At 36.7% G+C, this 26886-nt stretch overlaps 2 protein-coding genes across 2 annotated transcripts; both read right to left on the bottom strand.

The window, feature by feature from the left end:
- Positions 1-747: 747 nt before the first annotated feature.
- Positions 748-10981, bottom strand: LOC142616765 (uncharacterized). Its single transcript, XM_075789553.1, has 6 exons — positions 10807-10981; positions 10667-10693; positions 10487-10549; positions 1226-1304; positions 1091-1136; positions 748-1007 (listed from the first exon to the last, which is right to left on the bottom strand). The coding sequence occupies exons 1-6, from the start codon at positions 10846-10848 to the stop codon at positions 998-1000; spliced, it is 267 nt and encodes an 88-aa protein (XP_075645668.1). The 5' UTR covers positions 10849-10981; the 3' UTR covers positions 748-997.
- Positions 10982-20655: 9674 nt separating this feature from the next.
- LOC142635963 (uncharacterized) lies at positions 20656-21384 on the bottom strand. Its single transcript, XM_075810015.1, has one exon. The coding sequence runs from the start codon at positions 21382-21384 to the stop codon at positions 20656-20658; it is 729 nt and encodes a 242-aa protein (XP_075666130.1).
- Positions 21385-26886: the final 5502 nt, after the last annotated feature.

Genomic DNA, 26886 nt, shown 5'->3' with positions numbered 1-26886 from the left:
AAGCTTTCTTTTTTTTGATAGATAAGACGGATTTGGGCTACGGCATCATTAATAGACTGAGATAAACAATTAGTTTATGTTATATTACTGGATTCAATTCCACATTCTCTATTCAATGACAAAAGGATTTACTAGTTTTTTATTTTTTACTTTTTTGATATATCGATAGTTAGGGTAAGGGAATTTGAAAATTTAAACCTTAAATATCTCTGTTGAAATCATCAACTGGTGCAAATTAGTTGAGCTGCAAGACTCTTGGCAAAAGGCATTACTCATCAAACTAACTAAAACCCACTACATTTGAAAAACTCTTGTAGACCAAACACGAGATGATGAACTTTTCTTGATTCCTTAGGCTATGGCTTTTAACAGAATGCGAGAAAACGTTCTTCTCTAATGGATATTCCATGGCATCATCCTCTCTGTACATTATCACAACCAAAAGATTATAGTACCCAATCCAATACAAAGCATACCAATCATTTGAAAACTATAAATTGCTACCAACACAATTGAAGCATAATGATACTAAACAATGTGTCTGGAGTGAAGATCATAACCAAGTTGCATCATTTCAGACTTTCAGTGCATGTAATGATGTAAGCCACAAGAGTCTCTACACATCTGCTAATTAATTTTTGTTAAACGATCTTAGAAGCAAACAGTGCCCTTTTGAGCAATACAAACACATCAATTGATCACCTAAACCAACAGAAAAAAATTAGCTGCAGGGTGGCCAATAACTAAATCAAAGCAAGGCAGCATTTGATTCAATCAAATCTTTCTTGTGCCATTCGAATATTACTCCAACCCAAACCATGTATAAGAGTTACAGTGCCAATGTATCTACTCAATGGATAGAAAATCATTTATAAGTTACATAAATCATACTTAATGTCCAAGATGTATCTAACATAGCCGGTACAAAGATGCTAGAGACCCCCGTTTGATTGAAAAGGCAGCTTGATGCCAATTTACACAATTGCTGGAATCATCATCACTTTCCACTGTAATTTGAAAAGAAAATCGTTAAGAGAAGAAATCATGAGAGAGAGAGAGAGAGAGGTGGTTGCGGTTTCAATAAACTTACGAATTCATCATCAAAGTTATGTTGTCTCCCTTGAGAAGAATCCGCCCTAAACAAAACAAATGAACCACTTCAGCGTATACACATTTAGGAGATGAAATACACTACAAAGAAAAAGTAGTGAGAAAATGAGCGCACCTAAAGATTTCCTGCTCTTCTTTTTGACATTGACTTCTTCAGCATCATCCAAAACCAAATTCATGTACTCATCAAAGCCCTGTAAGGCACAAAATTTATATTGAATGAATTTACATTTATTCACTTATAATTATGAAAGATGCTTGAAATGCTGACATTTTATTTAATTAATCTATCATTCCTTGATGGCAAGGACTGTCAAATCCCCATAGGGCACAAAAACTAACATTTGAACAAATCAACATTTATTCACTTGGAATTATGAAAGATGCTAGAAAATAGAAATGCTGACCATTTTATATATAATATTTATCATTCCCAGATGGCAAGTCTCTAAAGAAATTATTACCCTAAATCTATTGAGAAACTGATCGTATTACAGAGTGAAAAGATTTAAGAAGTTAGAAAGGCACAGCAAAAATGACGTTAAAATTTTCATTTTTATTTAGACTCCCAGGCACAAGCACAGACATACACAAAAAGACATAATGCCCAGAAGAAAGGTAGAAAATGGTGTGCAAGTAATAACCTAGTTCTAAAACAGAGGTGCAAAACCTGATAACGTGCCAAATGGTCCAACTTTCTTTTTATTTTTCTACTGTTTCTTGAATGCTTTATTATTATTATTATTATTTTTTTTTTACAAGTAATGGTATTTTATTAAGAGAATAGACTGTTTCATGTGCACAACAATGAACACAAAGTAGCCTAAAGATTTTTTTTTTTTTTTTTTTAATTATTCACAAAAGTAAAGTGATTCTTTGAATTCTAAAAGGGAATTGCTATCCGTAAGACCCTACACACAGACCATTCAAACAGAGCTCTAATCATCAACGGTTTAACTTTCATTGAGCTTTCTGCAGCTTCATAAGGGTATCTGTTTCATTCCCTCTGCAATGTCCACATCAAACATACGGAGACAAGGTTCTAAATATCCGATGAGTGCTTCCCAAACCATTTTTTCCATCCAAACAACACATCAATCACCCACTTAGGTAACACCCACTGAATCCCAAATGCTCCAAAGATAAAGCACCACAAAGCATAAGTAACATCACAATGTACCACTAGATGATCCAACATGTCCCCACGACACAGACAGCACCAACTAACAAAATAGAATCCTCTCCTGATGAGATTATCATGAGTAAGAATCCTCCCCCAGTTTTTATAAACTCCAAAAATTAAACATCTGCATCATATATTAATAAGGATTTAATTTGTAAGGAATAAAAAATTAATGCATTTTCATGGCATGGATTAGTTGCTATGTGCACCCTAACAACTGATTGACAAATCTCAAGGACTAGCTTTTTTCTAGCAAAGTCAGGCTCTTAATTGCAGCAGTGAAGGTGGCATATGTGCAGCTTGCAGTCTCCATCAAGCCAGCTACCCCATATAAGACTGTCAAGGCATGAGCTAAAGTGAACTACTTGACTAAGAAGTATAAATGTAAATAGAATATAGGAAAGCAAAAGCAAAACTGTGTAGGTCTTGTAGCCATTAAAATATTTGTGAACAGATTGATACAGATGGGTGCATGAATATCTTACCATATGCACTGATTAGAAACCATTAGGTATGGCAAATACCACCGCCCCATGAAGGGGACAGGGTGGGGACTGTTTTGCAAAATAATCAGTAGTGAGAACAAGAGGGGACATGTTGTGATTGCCCTGCCGTGCCTCAGAGTATATTTAAATTTAATGAGTTCATAATATTACCAAAACACCCCTCGATTATATACTCTTATGTCTACAATTTGTTGCCTTAAATGCCACAGATGCCTCTCTCTCTCTCTCTCTCTCACACACACACACACACACAAACACATCCATGTCTTCTTCTCCCCCATCTCTTTGAGATGTCTTCAACAATCACTACACTCTTGCTCACCACACTTTCCTATTCCCAATTCCCAAACTACAAAGCCCTCAAAACTGTAAAGATTTGAGATCCAATGGTTTCTCAAGTAGAAGGGCTTCGTGAAGACCAGTAGGGGCTTCATGAAGACCAGTAGTGGCTTCAAGAAGGTTAGTATTGGTTCAGTGAGAAACAACATTGGCTGCTTGAGCTTCAGCCCTTGAGCGTCATCACCTTGCCTGCTTGCCCTCCACAGTTAGTTCATTTCTCTCACTTTATGGAAATTGGCTGGGACCCAAACCTCATAAAAAATTTCGGATCTCCCTATCCACTTCTCCTTTGGAGCCAAACCTTATAAAAAAAATATTTCAAGATAAGGATTGAAAAAGGGAAAAGCTTTGGATCTTATGAAGGATATATGGTTAAAATTTGGGATTTATCCAAAATTTTCAAACTTTGGGGAGGGGGTACAAATCCCCATGGGGCAAGGACACACTGAGGAATTACCACCTAAGGTGGGGACGGGACAGAGTTCTTTGAGCAAGGCAAGGGTGGGGAATGGGATCCACGCAGAAAACCCACCCTGTTGCCATCCCTCATAACCATATCTGCTCATGCTGTAGATACCATATCAAACATTTGAGGTGACAAACTCTATTTATGATTATAATGATGGCAGAATTGGAGATGAATAGAAGAACTTTATAGATAGGAGGCGACGAAGGGGTCCAAAAAGGGCTCCATGGAATGAAGACTCCAATCCATGTGAGACTTAAGCTTTTGAGTAAGAGGGAGGCTTTAGCCTCTTGGCAATAAAAAGAAAGTCTGATTGTTGAAAAAAATAATAATAATAATAATAATCATGTAATATTAGTATGTCTCTACTGCCAATGAGCTCTAGCTCAATTGGCACCTCCTCCTCCTCTATGTGCTAGGTGGAGGGTGGGGTACTGAGTTCAAGCCTCTTCAGGTGCACGTGTAACTTGCCAATCAAAAAAATATTAGTATGTCTATACTCTATATTACCCAACTCAACCAAGCCATATTCCCAATTATTTTTGGGTCAGTTAAAGATAGTGAGACTGTGAGAGATGGGGGTGGGAGATGTAAGAAATGACCAGGCTACCATACTAACATGAAACAAAGCTATAGGCCAATAGATGTAGCACATAATCAAGTTATACACAACAAAAATATCCCCATGGGGAACAAGAATGTTCTATTACTCCACCTTCAAGGTCAAAATTCTCAAAAATATTTAGTTGAGCAAAAAATAAGTGATTGAAATATCTAGTTACAATAATATTTATATCACTTAATTGATACACTACTTCAATAATGGTCTTTATGGCGTTGGTTTATGGAAAAGTATCAGTCAGGGATGGCCTTCTTTCTCACGCCATATTCTGTATGATATTGGTGATGGGTCTAGGGTGAAGTTTTAGCAAGACCGTTGATGTGAAGAGACATCTCTTGCTGTTAGCTATCCTGACTTGTTCAAATTTTGCAGGAATAAGGAGGCTAGTGTGGCTAAGCTTATGAAGTCCTCCAATGGAGTCCTCTTTTGGGATGTGAGCTTTTTTAGGGGTGTGCATGCTCGGGAATTAGAGGCTATGTTAGGCTTCATGGAAACCACATATAGTTCTTCAATAAGGGGGTTTGGTGAGGATAAGATGTGTTGGATACCTAGCAAAGATAAGGGGTTCATGGTTAATGATTATTATAGAATTTTAGTTGGCCCTACAATCTACAGTTTTCCTTAGAGAAGTATTTGGAAGCAGAAGATTCCCTCTAGAGTAGTTTTCTTTGTTTGGACTGTTGCCTTAGGGAAATGCTTGACAATTGATAATGTATGAAAAAGGAAGGTGTGGATTTTGGATTGGAGCTACATGTGCAAGAGTAATGGTGAATCGGTTGACCATCTCTTCCTTCACTATCTAGTTGATATGGATCTATGGTCTATGATTTTGGGTTTATTTGGAGTAACTTAGGTTATGCCGCATACTGTTTTGGGGCTGTTAGGGTGTTGGCAAGGCAGCTTTGGTCATCATCGAAATGGTTATATATGGTCCATCGTTCCTCATTGTTTACTGTGGTGTCTTTAGAGGGAGAGCAATAGTAGATATTTTGAAGAAATTGAGAGATCTATTTCGGACCTCAAGCTATTCTCTTTTAGAACTTTATTAGATTGGTTGTTTGCTTTGCAAAAACAATCATTCCCTTCTTTTATTGATTTCCTAGATTCTTGCAATTTTTGTATTTGATTTGTTGACCCCTTGTACACTCCCTGTGTACCATGGTGTTCCTTTTTTATATCAATAAAACTTTTTACTTATCAATATATATATATATATACACACACACACACACACATTAAACTTCCAAGTCAATTTATAGAAAGCTGAGTCTCAGTTGTGTAGAGCTATGAAGCACAGGTGCGTTTTCAAATTCGAGTGCCGGTGCCGGTGCCGGTGCAGGTGCGGGACTCGGCAATTTTTGAAAAAATAGGTGCGGGTGCGGCGGGGTGCGGCGAATTAAAAAATTATTAAAAATATTTATATATATATATTATATATTGCTAAGCATGCTTTTTTATATAATAATAATAATAATAATAATAAGTACACAAAAGTTGACACTTGAATTATTGACAAAAATATTAAAATAGGTGTAGCTTCCCATTTTAAAAAAAAAAAAGAAAAAGGAAGGAAAGATGGGGCTCAGTCACGTGATTGGTCAGAGGCACACAAGACAAATAAAGCCCAGTTGATAACAAAAAGGCATTTAACAATCCTTTTCCCAAAAAAAAAAAACAAAACAAAACTTATCAACCAAAAAGACACAGAACATAACGCACGGCTCCGGCAAAAAAAAAGAAAGAAGAAGGCGAAGAAGCGAAGAAGAAGAAGAAGAAGAAGAAAGGGGTTAAGGCTGGTGAAACTGTGACGGCAATAGCGGTGTGGTATTTTCAGTATAAGCTTCTTCTTTTTTTCCTTACCGCCGATTTTCATTTTCCGGCCGAAACACACCGATATTCGACCGATACAATCCGAATCGGCGCGCGTCGGCGCCGAGTCAGCGCGTATCGCAAAACAAAAAAAACAAAAAAAAGGGGGACACAGCACGGACGCTCAGGCAGCGGCGTTGCCTGCGCGTCCCCGCGTCGGACTCAGGTGCGGCAGCCCAAACGCCGCACCCGTGCTTCCTAGGTGTAGAGTGCATTCATACACAAAGAGGCCATTCAAGGCATCGGATTTAAAGCATATACCTTCATTTTCGGATAAAAACTTTTAATAGTTTCATAACATACATTCCCCAAGTCTCTTGTAAGGGCAAGCCTCAAAAGAGTATACATCAATACATCTGAAAAGTAGGATCACCACACAATGGCATTCCCATTGGAACTCCAACAATTTAGCTGATTGGCTTTATACCCAAATGTCAACAGTTAATGATTGCACCACATCTGTCAGCTATTTTGCCATTTTCAGTTGAAACCTACATCTTATTATGCATGACCAATTTGGTGCAATCCTGTGCATCAAATTTCACTCAACAGCCAAAATTAGACGAACTATATTGTACATTGATCTAAGAAATCTATAGACCTGATGCTAATAAGTAAAATAAGAATAGGCCACAGTCATGGACAGAAAGGCAAACCAAGAAATTACACGTTTACAAAGATTTCAAAGTTCTTAAGATGGAATTTTGACAATATCATCCCACAGATTTGGTTGAAATTCAAAATATATGGCAAAAGTACTTATCATATATGTTAATAAAAAAATTCTAGCTCTAAATCACAACTCCCCACATACAAAAACTATCCACAAACCTCAACCATTTTATTTTCAAACATGTATAACAGCCAATGCTGCAAAACTTTGGGACGATTCAACAACAATCATGCCTTAGTCCCAAACTCTTTGGGGTCAGCTATTGATACTCAATAGATTAGTTAGGATACTACACATAATCTCTTCTGCCATTTCATTCTATCCAAAGTTGTTAAGAGCCTTATAGCTCAACTAGCAGTCCTTAATGTTTCTAAGGGATGTCTAGAGTTCAACTCCCATCTCCCCCAACTATCAAATTATCAAAAATAAAATTCTATCCAAAGTCGTACTCTTTATTACTTCCTTATTTGACATATCTTTTTTCACTAATTCTACTAATTTTATTTTTGGTTTTCCTCTACATGTCTTCATTCCTTCAACTTGAATCAACTCACTCTTTCTCATTTGTGCATTAATCTCGCTCCTCTAAACATGATCAAACCATCTCAAGCAACTCTTACTCATCTTTTCATCAATTAGGGTCACCTCTATCTTTAACCGAATTTCCCCATTTCAAATCCTATATTTCCATATATATCCACTTATCAAGAGACTTATAGCTCAACTAGTTAGCACCTCCTGGTGTTTCTATAGCATCCAAGGTCCCCCCCCCCCCCCTCCCTCATTGTAACTATCAACTTATCAAAAATCCTATACTTCCGTATAACTCCAATTATCAATCTTAAAATTCTCATTTCAATTACACTCAAATTTTCTTAACTCTTAACAATCCAACATTCAATATCACAAAGCATAACTGGTCTTATAACAATCTTATAGAATTTCTCCTTATAACCTACATTCTACGATCATACAATACTCTTGATTCACTTCTCTACTTCATCCACCAACCTGCTCTTAATTTATAATTCACATCCTCTTCAGTCTCTCGACTCTCTCCATCTTTTATGGATTATTATATCAAAAGCTCTTGTTTTTTAGGTATCTCTTGACCATCAAATAGTACAATCCCTTGATCTTTGTTTCTACTTTTACTAAACTTACATTCTATGTACTCTATTTGAGTCCTACTTAATCGAAAGTCTTTAGATTATAGTGTCTCACCAAATTTCTAACTTGGCATTAACTCCACCACTAATTTCATCTACTAAAACTATATCATCTGCAAAAAGCATACACTAAGGGACTTCCTTTTGAATTGATTTGGTGAGCTCATCCATCACTAGAGCAAAGAGATATGGACTGAATGTTGATCCTTGAAGCAAACCTATAGTGATAAGAGACTCAGTTGTAATACTCCATTTGTCCTCACACTAGTTACAATTTAGTCATACATTAAGGATCCTTAATTAACTTAATATACTTTAGAGGATGATTCCAATCTAAAATTTCTAAAAAAGCACATCAGTGAAGTTTTTAGCTTGACCATACTTGCTTCTCCAAATAATCTTCAAAGAAATAAAATAACCAAAAGCTTAAATCACAATGCCAAATTCATGGCAGAAAACTTTCAGAATAGATAATTAATGCATAGATAATAATGAAAAAATAAATAAATAAAGCCAACAGTACTGGCAAACCACACATAAGTTCTTTCATTGAGGAAACCGAAAGCTCCTACAAAGTTGAGTTTTTTCATTTGGACTGCGACATTGGGGAAAATTTTGACTGTTAATAATTTGCAGGTGCAGCAAGTGGTTGTTGTGGATTGGTGAGAAGACTATTGATCACTACTCCTACACTGCCCTGTAGCTCAAGAGTTATGGAAAATGGTGTGTTCTTTATTTGGGGTTCATAGGGTCATGCTGTGTGTTGTTGTGGAGCTTCTAGCTAGTTGGTCAAGCAAGTTCAACAGACACAAAGTTAAGGAGCTTTGGAGTATGATCCCTCAATCCTGATTATGGGGTATCTGGAGGGAATGGAATGGGCGCACTTTTAAAGTCGATGAAATATTGATTCACAATTTGAAACTTTCTTTATTTTAGACACTGTTTGAGTGGGAAAATGCTATGAGTGTTTCTATTCTTAATTCTTTGCATGATTTAATTGATTTTTGTACTTTCACAGCTAGTTAGTTTAGACTTTTTGTTGTTGCTATATCACAATGCCTGTGTGCCTTGAATTTTTTCATCTATTTTTCAATGAAGTTAATTACTTATATAAAAAAAAAAAGTTATAACGCCCACAAAAAAAAATCCAAGAAATAAGGGCAAATTCATGGCAGAAACGTATGAAGTTTGATAATCAATCCATAAATTATAATGAGAACAAATGAAGCCATCAGTATTGACAAATATGCAGTTAGTTCAAGAGGCCAAGTATCAGGAAAAGATGTTGTTCCTTCAATATCCAAGCTGACTATGTTTACCTATGATATGCTTTAATCATAAAAAGATAGCAAAAAAAATCTCTGCGACCCGAAAATATGTTTTCCGGTGTAGCCAATATTTCATTCAAAACATAAGGATAAGGTGGTTTTTTATTTTATTTTATTTTATTTTGGCAGAGCTATGCATTGTTTAAATAAATGAGAGCTTCGGAAATATGACAGAAAAGAAAGACCAAGACATCTCGACTTATTAAAGATCAAGTGCATGGAGATATAGAGAGGACACATCACACTTAATTAGTCCCCCTCTTTCAAAGCTTATAACAGAAAATTATTCTTAAAAATTAGAATTTCCTAAAACTATTTTTGGTTCAGTTTAAGAAAAAAAAAACATTGGAAAAATTATGCTTTTGGAGCTTTCTTATTGCTCTCTAAAAATAGGTTTTAAAAACTACTTTTTTTATATAAGTAGTTTTAACAACTACTTTATGAAAACATAACCAAACAAGCCCTAATAATCCCTTGACCAGCAACTTTATAAGTTTTCTATTGCTAGGATTTTATTTCTACATGGTTGCAGGTTTCTTAACTGACATATGTATAAGAAAAATTTCCCAAATGAAATGCTCATCTCATGAAGAAGTTAAAACTCTTGATAATATTTTGAGCTTGAAATAAGTAATATTTAGTACCATGCTTCTAAATTTCCTGGTTTGGCCACAATGCTATAGATGATGAGATCTCACATATGTCACTGCTAACTATAAACATTTTAAACCAATCCTTACTTATAAACAAGGTAATATCAATCACTCTCCTTTTAGTAAATCACTATATCATAGGCTGAACTGGTGCTATCCAACCCTAAAGCTGAGAAAAGCAATTTCATACAATTTCATGAATCATTTCACTCAAATATTCCAACTAATCTATCTACCAGCATGACTAATGACAACTCTTGAACAAGTCTTAGACATTGCGTAACATTCTCACTTCCTTCATCGAATGTATCAGTCATGAACTTAACCCTCCAATTACACCAAAAAACATTTTAGATGTTAACACATCCTTCTTGCTCCACAAAAGTTATGTCGCTCCAATTTTAAACACTGTAATGAACTTCCCAAATTTAATCTTCCCTAAAAATTATTCTCAAGCCAGCTAAACCCCAAAACCAATAACAAAAAAATTCAAAATCTACAAACAATAGAAAAATTAAGTAGTAATTAAAAAAAAATACAAGATTTACAAACTTAGACATAAACTTACAATGATTCGGCCCTCGATCCTCAGGTCTTTCTGCTCAAAAAGCCAAATCTGAATGCGAGCTTTCTGTACCAATTTCCAACCAAAACATAAAAAAACAGCAAAAATGAGCACAAAAGCTCCAAGACCCATTAAAAAAAAACCAAATCAAAGCAAACCCAGAATCCAAAAACAAAGACTTACACTCTGAAGAAACCTGAAAATCAGGTTCTGGCGCCGCACGAACCCCAAGAAACCAAACAACAAAAAAGGGAAAGAGTGAGTGAACGTAGAATAAAAAAACAAACAAATACTGAGAAACGAAAGTAAAGGAGTGAGCTTACAATGGGTTGGGTCATAATCCTCTGAACTTTGGTGCTCGCCATGGCTGCCTAATTCGATAGTTCTTCAGAGAGAGAGAGGGAGAGAGAGAGAGAGAGAGAGAGTGTGTGTGTGCGAATGAGTGGAACTAGGTCACAGACTCGAAGAGAAAAGGGTTTTAGACTTTTCGGGGTTTTTTCTTTCTCATAGAAACGGCGTCGTTTTATTTTAAATTCCGGGTCACAGTTCTTATTTTTTTGGGGTTCGAATTTTTAAATTTTATTTGATCCATTTATTTCGCACCCGGCCTGCTACCAAAAAAAAAAGAAAGAAGCTGAAATTGGGTTCAACCATTGCCTTGTGAGGTAGTCAGACCCTTTACTTGGATTTTCTAACGGCTTACAAATAGCTCAATATCATCTAAAAAAAATTTTGTTTATATTTATTTATTTAATAAATAAATCAAAGAGGCTTTTGAATTAAGTTTAAACATGATAATGTGTTCATTAATAAACTTATAAATATAAAACTGAATTTATAATTTTATATAGATTTGAGATTTGATTTTCTAAATTTGTAAATAAGTGTCAAGATATCAACTTATTATTTTTAACTTATTGGTATTTTCAACAAAAAAAAAATTATTGGTAATTTATATGCTCCATGTACTAGTGAAAATCATATATATAATTTCTTACATTACAAAATTAATAAATCTACTTTTTATAAGTTCATAAATAAAAATTACTTTAACTAATAAAATAAATTAATATAATATCAAATTTATTATTGTTGCTAATTTCAGAAGGGGAGAGGCAGGATCAAATCCACGGCAAATGGGAGGGGAAGGGGATGGGTGCCACTGTACTGTGCGATTATTGGTATATTAACAATAATTTAATTATTAATCATTAATGTAGATTTATAAATAAATAAATAAAATTTACACACACATAATCAAGTAGCACGTTTCTTAAAAAAAAATCAAGTAGTATAAGCATGTTCAACAAAATATACATACATACATACATACATACATATATATATATATATATATATAACTTAATGCCAAGCCTGAGTCTTATGTTTGAAAAACAGGTGTTAGTAATTGGGCCGAATTTGACTTGATTCACGGGCCCAATCATAAACGCTTATTTATTAAAACTTATTAATTAATCATTATACATTTATACAAAGCTTTTTTGTGCATCGCATGAGTTAGCAACCAGTATAACTTAATATTAAGCTTTCTTTTCTTTTTTTCTTTTTTTTTGAGAATCAAGACTTGAATTTCGTTAAATAAATCAACCATGGTCGGTTAACAATACAGAATAGAGGTGTGAAGGAACATCCTCTATCCACACCTTTAAACTTGCGACATGTCGTGCATGTTTTGCAAGGTTATGAGCAACAGAATCGTCAAGTCTGCTGAAAGCTCGAATTTGTGTTATAAATATAAGAGCTGTTTAGACCCCAAATTAAAAGATTATGGCTCGGTTGATTTTACTCTAACTTAAATTAAGTGCGAAATAGAGTAAATGCGAGCGAACAAACAAAATAACTACTCTAAACCATATTCATTAAAGCACAGTAGTAAAAAGAAAGCTATAAGAGTAGGGACGAGAGATGCAAACACAAGATAACAATCCGATGTGTTATCGAAGAGGAAACCGAAGAACTCGGCGAAAAACCTCTATGTCGCCCTCCAAGCGGAAATCGATCCACTAGACAATAAGTTGGGATACACGAATACCAAAAAACCCTCAAAGCCTAGTCTACCCAATACACCTAAACCCTCCAAGCTCCTACTCCAACAAGGCCTTTCGGAACTGTGTCTTGTCTAGCTTTCTAGATTCCGCAATGCGCCTAATTGCATTCACCAAAACTTGGCATTTTCCAATGCTTCCCAGCAACACCAAAAACTCACTAGACACTCAATATGGGTGTGGTAAGTGTTTGGGCTATCAACCTCTCAAGTATTTAGAAATGGAGAGGTAGGAGTAGAGGAAAACCACAATGGATGGTATGTAAAATTGTGAGTATGAAAATCTCACACTCTCAAGGGTTTAAGGCTAAGGTTTTCTCTTCTAAAAAGCTCTTACTCAATATGTGGGTAATGATGGTATATATAGTGTGTATGAGAATGTAGTGGAGCAGATAGGACAAAATAGCAAAACAGACTGTTTCACGGGTATCTCGCGAGAAGGTCTTACCTGCGAGACACTCGCAAAAACTAGCTATCACCATCTGTCATGACTCTTCGCATTCAAGTCATGTGCAAGGCTCATGCATCACTTCACGGGATGATTAGTCGCGAGCTACCCATGAAAACTCTTCTGTCTTCAAATGCTTGAATCTTCACACTCTCTCTCTCTATCACACAACCCTTAGAATTTAATCCCACAATAAATACAGAGTATAAAAGATTGAATAAAATTACAATTAAATTTGGCACGAAATTAAAGCCAATACAAAATAATTGTAAATCACAACTTTACAATCTCCCCATTTGGCTACTCCGTGACAAAACACCCTATAACTGACTCTAGACTTAAACGTGAGTTTGGGAACAGTGGAAAAACTCACTCACACCTAATCTAGAAGCTGTGAAGCACTTGCACGTCTTGAAACACTTGCACACAAACAAAACTTTCATTAAGCTCATGACAAGTTGAATACAAGGTACGTATAGGAGCAAGTATAATGCGATCAAGATAAACGTCAAGATATAAACAATGAAGCATAACTTGATCATACAAGAACAGTCATTACAGAATGACTATAATGATCATTTAACTAGTAAACGATCATCCGGACACACAATGCAATTAAGTGCAAAACAAGAATCAATTGTATGTCCAAAACACTCAACCAATGCAAAATACCAAAGTATTTGCATTAAGGATATAAAATCCAACAAGGGTACAAGAGTGTAGTACTCAAGATAAACTATAAGTACCGAAAAAAATGCTACAAAGCAATGAGATAAACACAAAGTACTAAATATTAAACTGAATTTAAAACAAAGTACTTAAAGCTTTAAAAGAAAGCAATGTAAATAAAAGAGTTCTAAACTATGGCAAAAGAAAGTAAACAACTAAACCACCAAAAATTAACCAAAAAATCTATGAAGTGTATGTGCTACACTATGCTCCGCTATGCTCCCCCTCAAAATTTTCTCCCCCTTTTTGACCGGAATGGCCAAAGGAGCTAGAACTACTTGGATTCTAAATCGAATCCCTGCGCCACAGCCATATCCTCAATTTAAGATGATAATGCAATGATCTGGCCTTGGATGTAAGCAAATTGATCCGCGGTATGATGCACATGAGACTCGAGCATGCCATATATCTGATCTACCATTGTAAGAAGGTGATCAAGACGATCGGATCCTCGTGTAGGTGCTGAAGAGGATGGCTGTGCTAAAGTCTCTAGGGCAGAAGTGAATCTATCAATCTCATCCTCCGTGTCTCCACCTTCTTCTTGAACAGCAGTCCTTGGAATTTGAGAAGTGCCAGTCTTTGATCCTTTGATGTGAGTTGTGCTTTGAGTCACTGTGTGTCCACCAATAGGATAGTCCCTCTGAACCACAGTGAGACCACTAGGAAGTTTGAGCCTTGTCTTTGCAATTAGGCCCATTATGAGTGAAGGGAATGGCACGACTGTTTTAGAGTTCTGCTTCTCAATACTCTTCTTCAAAAGGTGGAGGATGTGTCCACAAATTTCAATCTCTTTGTGGGTGAAGAGATCATATAAAAAGATTGTCTTTGGAGTAGACAATGTAGTGAGGTTGGTGATTGGGTATAAATTGCTGATCATCACATGAGCAAAGGTCCTCATCTCTGGACTGAATGGGATTATGTTCATGGAGGTTTTCATAGAAGTACCACCAAGTACCCTCATCATCTCCTCAATAGATTCCAATCTATGCTCATATTGCACCGTGATTGGGTAAGAGGGAGGACGAACTTCTAAGAACTCTTGAATGCTGTCCTTAGTGATGACAAACTCTCTGTGCCTTACCCAACAGTTTATATTATCTCCTTCAATACTAGCATTGGAGAAAAACTCTCTGATAATCTTTGAATACACTACTCCAACTGAATTCAGCAATTTTGTCCACGTCCATTCCCTGAAAACTGCAAGTATGCTAGTGTCCTCAAGAGTGTCTAACTCCACAACCCTTTCCATGATAATGGTTGCTCTTTTGTAGGAGTCATTATACTTCAAGTCTACCTCAATAGACTTAAAGTTGTCAAAATCTATGAATGCACGCTTTGAAGTTGGTTTCTTAGAAGCTGAATGTTTGGTGGGAGACATCTGCACATAAATAACAAAAAACAAAGAAACGGGTGCACAAACATAAGACAGACCACAAAACTTGATTAGATTCAAGTTAGTCCAAAACAGAAGTAAAAACAACCTAAAATAGAACATAACAAACTCAAAATAGAGCAAACAAACTTAAAACAACATGCTATAAGTGTTAAAAATATGAACACAGAAGCATAAAGCATGAAGAAAGTGATTGTGCATGTGTGTGCATGTGCTGATGCATGTGAGTGTAGCAGGAGGTACATGGGGTGTGCCTAGAGGATACCTAGTGAGTGCCTGGGTGATGCATGGCATGGCATTGTGAGGCACAAAATGGGCACATTGTGTAAAAACACACACTCATTGACCAAAACATGTCAAACATGTTCAATCAAGAGTAAACCCAAGTATTGGAACTCATTTGAGTCCAAAACAACACAAGGATGTCACTAGGATATTCTGTCAAACACCTAACATGCAATAATGAGCAACACCTTTGAATAATGCATGAACATGATGAAAAATACCTCAATACATGTTTTGAATACCACAAGGGGCCAACACAGATACAAACACAGCAAATGGGACTCAGCCCAAACAAAATTTTGAAGAAATTTTCACAAAAATAAGAACCCCAACCCAGTTTTTGAAAATCCCTAATTTTTAAAACTCTAAGCTTAAAACTGCAAAATTTAAGACAAAAGTGAAAACAACGTTTAGGAAAACATACCTTGAAGTGATTTTGCAAAGATTTTTGCTTGAAAATGATGGGGTTTGAGTGAAAATAAGATTTGGGTTGAGAGGGGTTCGAGAGAAGCAAAGTGAGGGAAATGAAATGATTTTCAAAAAAATGTCACATCTACTACATAAAAACTGGAAACACGCATTTTTCACGGGTTAGGTAGTTGCGATATTAGTCGCAAGACACAAAGAAGCTTTCGCGAGAAGCTTTTAGTAGCGACACAGTCGCGATAACCTCTGTATGAAATTGAAAATTTCCAGCTTTTGCCTAAAAACATTTCACAAGTAGAGTTTAGTCGCGAAATACTTGCGATGCAGTAGCGAGACTCTTCATATGAAAATGTGACTTTTTAATTTCCCTTAAGCACATTTCGCGGGAAGCTCTAAGTCGCGAGCTTCTCATAAAACAGCCTTTGAACTAGTTTTTGAAGAAAAACACAAAAATGCATTTGAACAAAAACTCAAAGCATGAAAGTATAAAAACACTTTCAAAAACATATAAAATACTCAAAAATCTTTTTGGATTTGATCGGAAAGAAATTGAGTATACACATCACATTTGATCATGTACAATCACATAAATGAAATAAGCATTCATTGGACAAAATCTTGTGTGTTGTGTGTTAGTATCAAATGTGGAATAGTCCTTAGTCTAGAGTGAGGCTTCAATGATCAATTCAATCAACTCATACACAACTAGTACTAAGTCAAGTAGACTATCTCAATTATAGAAATGAACATATATAATCTCCCACAAGAAAATGATTATATTTCTTTGAAGCTTTTCATTTGGCTTATTTACAAATCATAACATTTGATCATTTTGAACAAAGTACATCTCATTTTGAGATTGATGCCTGAAATTTTTTATATTTCAACTGTGTAAGTGAGCCTTTTGGCTTTTTGAGGTACCATACATTTCAATACAAGTCGCTTTTCCTATTTCCTAGTCAAATACTAGTATGTGTGATGGCTTTTGCATCTCAATATTTCTTTTCATTTTGAGATTTACATTTGATGAGCTCTTTAAGCAAAAAAAATATAAAAACATGGGAAAAGTATAGGCACAAGTCTACGCATGTATCAAGACCAACAAGACTATTGACTAATCATTCATGACAGGCTTGAAGATCGATTTACAAAAATCACACATAAATTTCAAGTTTTTTCCATAGAGATAGATGTGCATAGAAAACAAGCTAAGCTCAAAAATGCACTATGCCATTAGTACAAAAGTATTAGGCCAAACTCACATGTGATATACACAATACAAGCAATCAAACTTTTTGAAGATTTTTCAATTTTTATGAGTTTTTGAATTTTTCAACACACTCAAAAACATAGCAAGAAAAGTAAGATCAACAAAAGGAAAAATAAAAAGCAGCTAGCAAAAGAAACATGCTATAAATCGAAAGTAATGATACAAGAAGATTTTGCATGACATAATGCATGAACCTATGACCCTAAACATTGAAAGAATTAAATCATAGACATAGGAAATAATCATGCATGGGTACCCTTCTTCACCCACACTTTTCAAGTGTTTTGGGTGAGAGCCTTGAATGGAGGTGCATGACCAACATAGCTTTCCAACCTCGGAGTGAAACTAGCAAGGTATAGAGAGATGTTCTTCAGCATTTCCATGACGTCTCCAATGAGATGTTCTTCATTTTCTCCCTTGAATTGTGTTCCCTTTGGTTTCTTCTTTGAACTTTCTTGGTCACGCATAGAATCAGCTTTCTTGAGTACATAAAGCTTGAAACAGTTGGGTCTTATGTGCCCTTGAACGCCACAATGATCACACACATGCTTCACTTGAGGCCCCCTCTGATTTTTGGGTAATGACTTCCCTTTATCTTTTGGTCTTACACCAATGGTTCTTTTCTCAGCAACAGGGGTCTCAATCTCAGGTGTCACTTCTTTAAGTTTCTCAACATTCTTCGTTGATACGAACCTTACTTGTTTCTTCGGTTCACTGTTAGAGCTTCCTTCTCCGGTATAACCCAAACCAGTCTTATCATGTGAGGATTTTTGTGAGGACAATACACTATCAAGTTTCTTGGTGGAGATATGCTCAACCTTGAAATTAGCTTAGATTATTTCAAGCTCTAGAAACTTGATCTTAGAATAAGCTTCAACTAGCTCTCACTTGAGTCTTCCTACTTCACATTTTGCCTCTTTAAGTTGCACAAGAGTACACTTATGCTCTTCTTCAATCTTCTTCATCTTTCTCACAGCATGGTTCGTAACCTTGGTATATTTTCCATAATCTTCTAGCAAAGAATCATATGCTTCTTGAAGGTTGCTCTCTCCTTTATTTGGCATACATCTTCATCTTCCAATTCTTCAACTTCCTCACCCTCGGAATGCTCACCAAATTCATTTACCAAAGTGCTCAAATCATCTTTAGATTCAATAGAGGTAATAGTCATGAAAGCCCTTCTCGTCACTACCACACTCTTCTTCTGTGTCTAAATTTGAGCTTTCGGAGTCGCTAAGAGTAGTGACAAACACCTTACCCTTCCCTCTCAAGTAGTTGGGACATTCTTTCTTAATGTGTCCATGGCCGTTGCATTCAAAGCATACAACTTATTAGGGGGTTTGAAAGTCCTTCCCATCTTTCTTCTTGAACTCCTTTCTACCACCTTTGGATGATGAGAAATTTCCTTTGCTAAAGGACTTCCCACTATTCTTCATCTTCAGAAATTTTCAGAAGTTCTTTGCAAGGAATGCTACTTCTTTTTCCACATCATCTTCTTCGAAAGAGTCGTCCATCCACTCATTGATGGTTTTGAGTGCAAGTGATTTGATTGGCTTGTGAGAAGGCAGTCCAAGTTCATATGTTTGAAGAGATCCAATTAGCTCTCGAATCTTAATCTCATCCAAATCTTTGCTTTCTTCTATAACATTAGCCTTCGCAAGGTAGCTCTCCGGTAAGGACCTCAAGATCTTTCTCACCACCTTAGCATCCTCAATCTTTTCACCGAGATTGAGCTTGGCAATCACAATTTTGTTGAGCTTCCCATAGAATGAATCAAATGACTCATCGTCACTTATCTTAAGCTCTTCAAATCGAGTGGTAAGCATTTGGAGTTTTGTGTCCTTGACTTTCTTGGTACCTTCGTAGATAGTCTCAAGAATCGTCCAAGCTTCCTTGACGGTTTTTACATGCGATATCCTGTGAAATTCATCTGTAGACACACCACAAAATATAGCGTTAATTGCTTTGCTATTGGCATTTTCCAAAGCAAGTGCTGCCTTGTCCCATTCGGACTTGGTTGTTATGGGTCTAACATACCCATTCTCACCAGAATCCCATACAGACTCATTTATAGAATAGAGAAATGCCCTCATATGGACTTTCCAAAAAGCATAGTTGCTCCCATTAAAGAATGGTGGAGCATTGAGAGATTATGACCAATCCATCATAAAAGGGTCTTGGATTGCACTTAGGTAATGAAACCACAACAAGTGCACCCGCTCTGATACCAATTGAAAGCTTGAATTTGTGTTAAAAACACAAGAGTTGTTTAGACCCCAAATTAAAAGATTATGGATCGGTTGATTTTACTCTAACTTAAACTAAGTGCGGAATAGAGTAAATATGAGTGAACAAACAAAACAACTACTCTAAGCCATATTAATTAAAGCACAGTAGTAAAAAGAAAGCTAAAAGAGTAGGGAAAAAAGATGCAAACACAAGATAACACTTCGATATGTTATCGAAGAGGAAATCGAAGAACTCGGCAAAAAACCTCTTCGCCGCCCTCTAAGCGGTAAATCGATCCACTAAATAATAAATTGGGATACACGAATAGCAAAAGACCCTCAAAACCTAATCTACCCAATACACCTAAGCCCTCCAAACTCCTACTCCAACAAGGCTTCTCGGAACCGTGTCTTGTCTAGCTTTCCGGATCCTGCAATGCGCCCAATTGCATTTGCCAAAACTTGGCTTCTTCCAATACTTCCTAGTAGCACCAAAAACTCACTGGACACTCAGTATGGGTGTGGTAAGTGCTTGGGCTATCAACCTTTCAAGGATTTAGAAATGGAGAGGTAGGAGTTGAAGAAAACCACAACGAATGGTGTGTAGAATTGTGCGTATGACAATCTCATACTCTCAAGGGTTTAAAGCTAGGGTTTTTTCTTCTGAAAAGCTCTCTACTCAATATGTGGGTAATTATGGTATATATAGTGTATGAGGATGTAGTGGAGCAGATAGGACAAAATAGCAAAACAAACTGTTTCGCGGGTATCTCACGAGAAGGCCTTACCCGCGAGACACTCGCGAAAATCAGCTGTCACCATCTATCATGACTCTTTGCATTCCAGTCATGTGCGAGGCACATGCATCACTTCGCGGGATGATTAGTCTCGAGCTACCCATGAAAACTCTTCTATCTTCAAATGCTGGAGTCTTCACACACTCTCTTTCTCTATCACGCAACCCTTACAATTTAATCCCACAATAAATATAAGGTATAAAAGATTGAATAAAATTACAATCAAATTTGACACGGGATTAAAGCCAACACAAAATAGTTGTAAATCACAACTTTACATCTATGAATGTGGGAAAATGAAATACAGTTGACATCTGTTGTGGATTTGGCTGCAGCTAGGATGTGACCAAAGGGTGCTAGTGAGTCTTCCTTGCTCTGTAGTGCTTTGATTATCAATTCTGAATACCCTTCTAATATGAATCTTGAGAAACCAAGTTCTGCAGCAAAAAAGAGAGCTCTTGCTGCTGCCATGGCTTCAACCAAGTCCGAAGAGAAAGGGAGTGGAATCTGCTCTGATAGAGAGGCTAGCACCTAACCAAAACCATCCCGAATAACAACCCCTAAGCCTGCCTTATTTATGTCCTTGAATGTTGCCCCGTCGAAGTTAATTTTCAAATAGACATCAGGTGGAGGGTGCCATGCAGCTCGAGTTGGTGGTGGGATGATATTTTGAGCTCTTTGAACTCTACATGCCTTTTGGTAATCTGTTAAGGTTTTTTGAGAAGTTTGAAGTGCTTGCGAGATGAGGTTGTCGTTGTTGTTCACTCTCAATTGGTTCCTATGAAACCAAATGTTCTTCTTGATGACCATCATTAGTTCTACCTTGCTACCTGCATTTGAGACGTAGAGAAGCAGTTCCTTTAAGTCTGCAAATGAGTGGGCTTGGCGGAATGAAAATTCTGGAATGGCATCCCAAATTGTAGAAAGCTTGGCGTACTCCCAGATTGCGTGTAAGACCGATTCTTTAGCTTGCCCACAGTGATCGCATTTGTCATCATCCAATATCTTCCTCTTCTTTAGGTTTTTCTTCACTGGAATCGCATCCCTGCTTAACCTCCATACAAATTTTTTAATTTTGATTTGAACATCAAGACCCCAAATCAGCTTCCATAACTCACTGTTGTGATCCGAGTGACCAGGAAATTGATTGTGGAGTTCTTCCTTTGCTAAGAACTTGTAGCCTGACTTGACTGTGTATGTGCCCGATGCATTGAATGGCCATGTGAGTGTGTCCGCAATAGAGGTAGTGCATAAGGGCATACTCTTTATCAATCTTACCTCTTGAGTGATGAACAAACCTTGAATTAGACAATCATCCCAGCTGTGTGTCACAGGATCTATAAGGTCTTGGACTTTAATATCCTCAAAACCTACTACAATTGGTGATTGGATCCATGGGTGCTCCAATGATGGCAGCCAAGCATCAAGCCACACACTAATGGACTCCCCACTTCCTACTCTTCATCTAACACCTTTCAATAAAGCATCACGTCCTTTTAGGATACTTTGCCAAGCATAGGATCCTGAATGAGAATTTGAGGCCTCTAAAATCGAACAATTCAAAAAGAATTTTGATTTGAAGACCCTATAAAATAGGGAATTCTTATTGTGGAAAAGTCTTCATGCTTGTTTTGCAAGTAGTGCATCGTTGAAAAGGGCCAAGTCTTTGAAGCCCATACCCCCTTCAGATTTTGGAAGACATAATGTTTCCCACTTGACCCAATGAATCTTCCTCCTGTCTCCTTTCTCCTTTCTGACCCCACCAAAACTTCCTTATAAGGCTTTCAATTTCTGAGTATAGACCCAAAGGGAGTTTGAAACAACTCATGGTGTAGCTTGGAATTGCTTGAACCACAGCCTTGATTAGAATTTCCCTTCCCTCTTGTGATAAGAGCTTCTCTTTCCATCCTTGAATTTTCCTCCATGCCCTTTCTTTGATGTAATTAAAGCTGGCCATTTTATTTTTTCCAACAAGAGATGGAAGACCAAGGTACTTCTCATATTGTCTTATTTCCTCTACTCCCAATGCAAGCTTAATGTGGTCTCTTGTGCCCTCATCAGTGGATTTGCTAAAGAATATGGAAGTCTTGTTTCTATTAATCTGCTAACCCAAACACCTGCCATATGTATCTAGAATGTCTAGGATTTTTTGACATTCTTGAACTGTGGACCTGCAAAACAAGAGGCTATCATTTGCAAAAAAGAGGTGGGTTAGGCAAGGACTATTTCTAGATAAAGAATACCCTTGAATATCACCCTATGCTGCTGCTTGACTGATTAGGCCATGAAAGCCCTCTGTGCATAGTAGGAACAAGAATAGGAAGATGGGACCTCCTTGTCTGATGCCCCTTGATGGATGGATTAATCCTTTGGGTTCCCCATTGACAAGAATGGAGTAGGAAACAGTAGTAACACATAACATAAGAAGTTTAATCCATCTGTCATTGAACCCCAATTTTTTCATGGTAGCTGCTAGGTAAGGCCATTCCACCCTATCATAGGCCTTGCTCATGTCAAGTTTGATTGCCATGAAACCCTCTTTCCCTTTGTGTTTTTGCATGCTATGTCGGGATTCAAACACTGCAAAAATATTATCTGAAATAAGGCGGCTTTTGGTGAAGGCACTTTGGTGTTCAGTGATAATTTTTGGTAAAATGCATTTAAGCCAATTTGCTAAGACTTTCGAAAAAATCTTATATAAGACTTTACAAAGACTAATATGCCTAAAATCAGAAGCATGTTCAAGATTTTTTTTCTTTGGGATGAGAGTAATAAAAGTATGGTTTAGGTGCTCGAGTAAAGATGGTGAATTAAGGAAAGTAAGAACTAAATCAATTGCATCTTCTCTAATTAAATTCCAATAATGCTAAAAAAATAGGGGGGGGGGGCATATCATTAGGACCTGGTACCTTTAGTGGAGCCATCTGTTTTATAGCTTGTTGCACTTTCCAAGCCTGAAATTCCCGGGAGAGTTGTTCATTCATCTTATCACTGATCACTTGGTTGATTGAGTTTGTGGCTGCCTCACATGGTGGCAGATTTGCCAAGGTATAGAGCTCCTTGAAATAGGTAATTAACGTCTCTATGACTTGATCCATATCCGAACTCCACTCCCCATCCGCTTTGCAGATTTTTAGGATTGAATTCTTCCTCTTCCTTTGGGTGGCATGGCAGTGGAAGAATTTTGAATTCTTGTCTCCATTGGTTGCCCACAACACCTTAGACCTTTGGAACCACATTCTATATTCTTTGTCCACTAGCTCATCTATTTCTTTTTTAAGATCTCTAACCTAGGAACTAACTCCTGTTCTCATAGCTTCTTCCTCAGCCTCCCTCAATAATTTTTTTTTTCTCAAGCTCCCTTCTCACATTTCCAAAATGCTTTCGGTTCCATTCTTGTAGTTCTTTTCCACATTTTTTTTATCTTCTTGATCACCTTGATGCTAGGATCGGCCTCTTCATGGGATGTCCACACCGCTTCAACAACATTTGTGCACCCTTTGTCGGATAACCACATCTCTTCAAATCTGAATGAGATTTCTAGACCATCCGGAATAATCCATAATGGGCAATGGTCCAAAGCATTGGAGGAGAGGTGGTGAATTTTTGTTCCAACAAATTTCATAAACCAATCATTGTTTGCAAAGCCTTGATCCAATCTTTCCTAAATGGAGTGCCCATCAGCAAAGTGTTTCTGCCAAGTGAATTTTGACCTAATGAAATTAAGGTCAATAAATCCACATTCATCAATAATGTCATGAAATAGCTACATTTGGGCATGACTTCTGCAACAACCCTCTAGCTTTTTAGAACTTCTCACTATCTCAGTGAAATCTCTTGCACAAAGCCATGGCAATTTGAATCTGTTGTTGAGTTGACGAAGCATATCCCATGATTCATGGCGTTTATGCGTCACTGGCTCACCATAAAATCCTGTGAATCTCCAAGCATCCCCTACACCCTTATTAATAATAGCATCAATATGATTTTTAGAAAAAGATTCAACATTCAAATTTATTGAGTTACTTCAATACAATGCCAATCCTCCACCTCTATTATTTCGTTCAACAAAAAATAAATTATCAAAATTCATATTACGTTGTATTTCTTTTAGCCTTGTTTCATCCGCCCATGTTTCGGCTAAAAACACGGCAAAGAGATCTTTTGCTAGAATCATTCTTTCAAGCTCTTTCCTTGTATGTAAGTTCCCAAGCCTACGACAGTTCCACATGATCAGACTCATTGTTCTTGGTGGGGTTGCCCTGTAGCCTCCACCATTGAAATTTCTTGAACTTCTGCCTTCGAAACTTGGATTTTTTTATTCAATAACTCAGGCAGGTCTATTTCTACATCATTGCATGTTCTTTTCTTTTCTGTGAGATTCAGCGAAGTAGGGGACTGGCTGCGCACGTGAGGCTCACGATCAATTCTTTTTCATTTACATGTTGCATGAGAATTGCTGAGCTGGACACAATCAATGTTTGAATTTTTATTCTCATTAAATTCTCCTTCATATTCTCCATTTAAATCTGTGCGGCGTGGTGGGATTGAAGACTTGCTGTCCATATCTTACACGTTACCTCTGTTTCCTTTTTTGTGTATATCCGAATCAATGCCATTTAATTGCATACTGAATTTAGTGGGATTCGTTTGGGAAAATGGTGCTTTATGATTGACATTACTCCCCTCATTAACTACATTAACTCCTGGATACATATCGGATTGTAACTCCTCCTCGGCAGCTTGATGGTTCGAATTTAATGCTTTGTCTTTGTCCACGTCTACCGTAATACTGTGAGGAGTGGCCGGCTTGTTCACCAACGTGTGCTGCTGTGACTGAACTACCGAGACACTGAGTTTCGAGGCCCTCCAGAGCAACAACTTGGCTTGATTTTCTGGTTCTCCTTCTCTACACTACCCTTTGCTCATAGTAAATTTCTTCAATCTTGTAGAAAGATTTTAGGGAAAAGTATGCAAGCCCATTATTTTTTCTCCATAAAGCATGAAACTCCATAATATAATTTTATGTGTTACCCATTATGCATCCATGAAAATAAAGGGTAAGTTGCTCATATGACAACACATGTCCGTATATAAATATGCATTTTTACAATAAACAATGCCAAAAGGGGATTTTGTATTACATTAAATTTTTTTTAAAGAAGGTTATGTTACATAACTAATGGCTTATGCATAAAACAACATCACAATGGGTTAAGTGTTACGCTCAAAACATAAAGGAGATTTTAATCTCTCTATTTGTGGTTCAATTCAAATCAAAGCATGGGTATTTGTTACGCACATGCATAGTAATAATAATTCAATGGTATTTGCAGGGGAGAAAGTGGTAAATAATTGCTCAAGATTTGTGCTAGTCATATGGATTTTCTTGGTACTCATCCTAACTCAAAGTTATATTGCTAGCCTAACCTCAATATTAACAGTATAGAGATTGCAACCTACATTTGTTGATGTAAAAGAGATTAAAAAGAATCGTTATTTTGTTGGATATCAAAAGAATTCCTTTGTAAGGAGCTTCTAAAAGAACAATTAGATATCCATGAGTCCATGTTGAAACCATATGAGACCCTTGAAGAGTATCATGAAGCACTATCAAACGGAACTCGCAATGGCGGGGTTGCAGCTATTTTTGATGAAATCCCTTATTTAAAGATCTTCCTTGCAAATTATCCCTCTAAGTATACTACAGTTGGATCCCTCTACCAAACCGATGGATTTGGCTTTGTGAGTCTCTCACTCTCTCTATTAAAATTTTATTTTCTAAATTTAAGAGTGTACATTGTGTCACATTATTTCAAAATTTAAATAATGTGACATTGGATATACCTTTAAATTTTTAATATTTAACCTCAATCATGACATTAGTTCTACTATTTTCATGTGTGTTTTAATAAGTATTATTGTTTACTAAAAAAAAAAAAGAATTCATATAGTAATTCTTGTGAAATGGACTCCTCTATTTTTTATTCCTAAATGCTATAATTTTTTAACTTGTTTATTTAGGTATTCCCACAAGGATCTCCTTTTGTCCCTCACATGTGGAGGGCAATCTTGAATGTCACACAAAATAGATCGAAAATTCAAAGCAATTGAGAATAAGTACTTTTCAAGTCAGCTTACTTGTGAAGATCAAAACACCGGAATCTCTCCAAATAGTCATAGTCTTGGTGTGGACAGTTTTGGGGGCCTCTTCCTCATCACTGGAATCGCTTCTCTAGTCTCACTCTTGGTTTGTGTGTTTAAGTTATTTTACTCACATTGGCCTGTTTTGAGTGACGAAAATCTTGCCGACTCCTATTGGTCCAAATTAGTTAAAATGGCAAAACATTTTGACCAAAAAGATCTCTCTTCACATACCTTTAAGGGAGAAGAACCAAGGGTACATGTCGTAGCAACTCTTGAGGTTTCTGAACCTTCACCTGGTATTGATGATATGCAAAATCACTCCAGGAATTCCACAGAAGGATCAGATGATGTGGTTATACACGATGACAACGGTAGTCTTTCTCCAAGTTCAAGGCATGGTGATGCATCTATGCAGGATGTACCCTATTCATCATAGACATCGTTTTCTGCCTAAATCTTTAAGAGATGAACTCATTCTCCAAAGTTGGGTTCATAATTTATTACTTGAAAATTATGTAAAATATATCATGGATAATCTCTTGTTTCAGGTTTAGGTTATTCATGATACTCAGATTCAAAGTTTGAACTTTTGGATTAAGTATACTGTAAATAATT

Source organism: Castanea sativa, chromosome 1 (assembly GCF_040712315.1).
Source record: "Castanea sativa cultivar Marrone di Chiusa Pesio chromosome 1, ASM4071231v1".
Lineage (NCBI taxonomy): Eukaryota > Viridiplantae > Streptophyta > Magnoliopsida > Fagales > Fagaceae > Castanea > Castanea sativa.
This window is presented reverse-complemented; position numbering and strand designations above follow the sequence as displayed.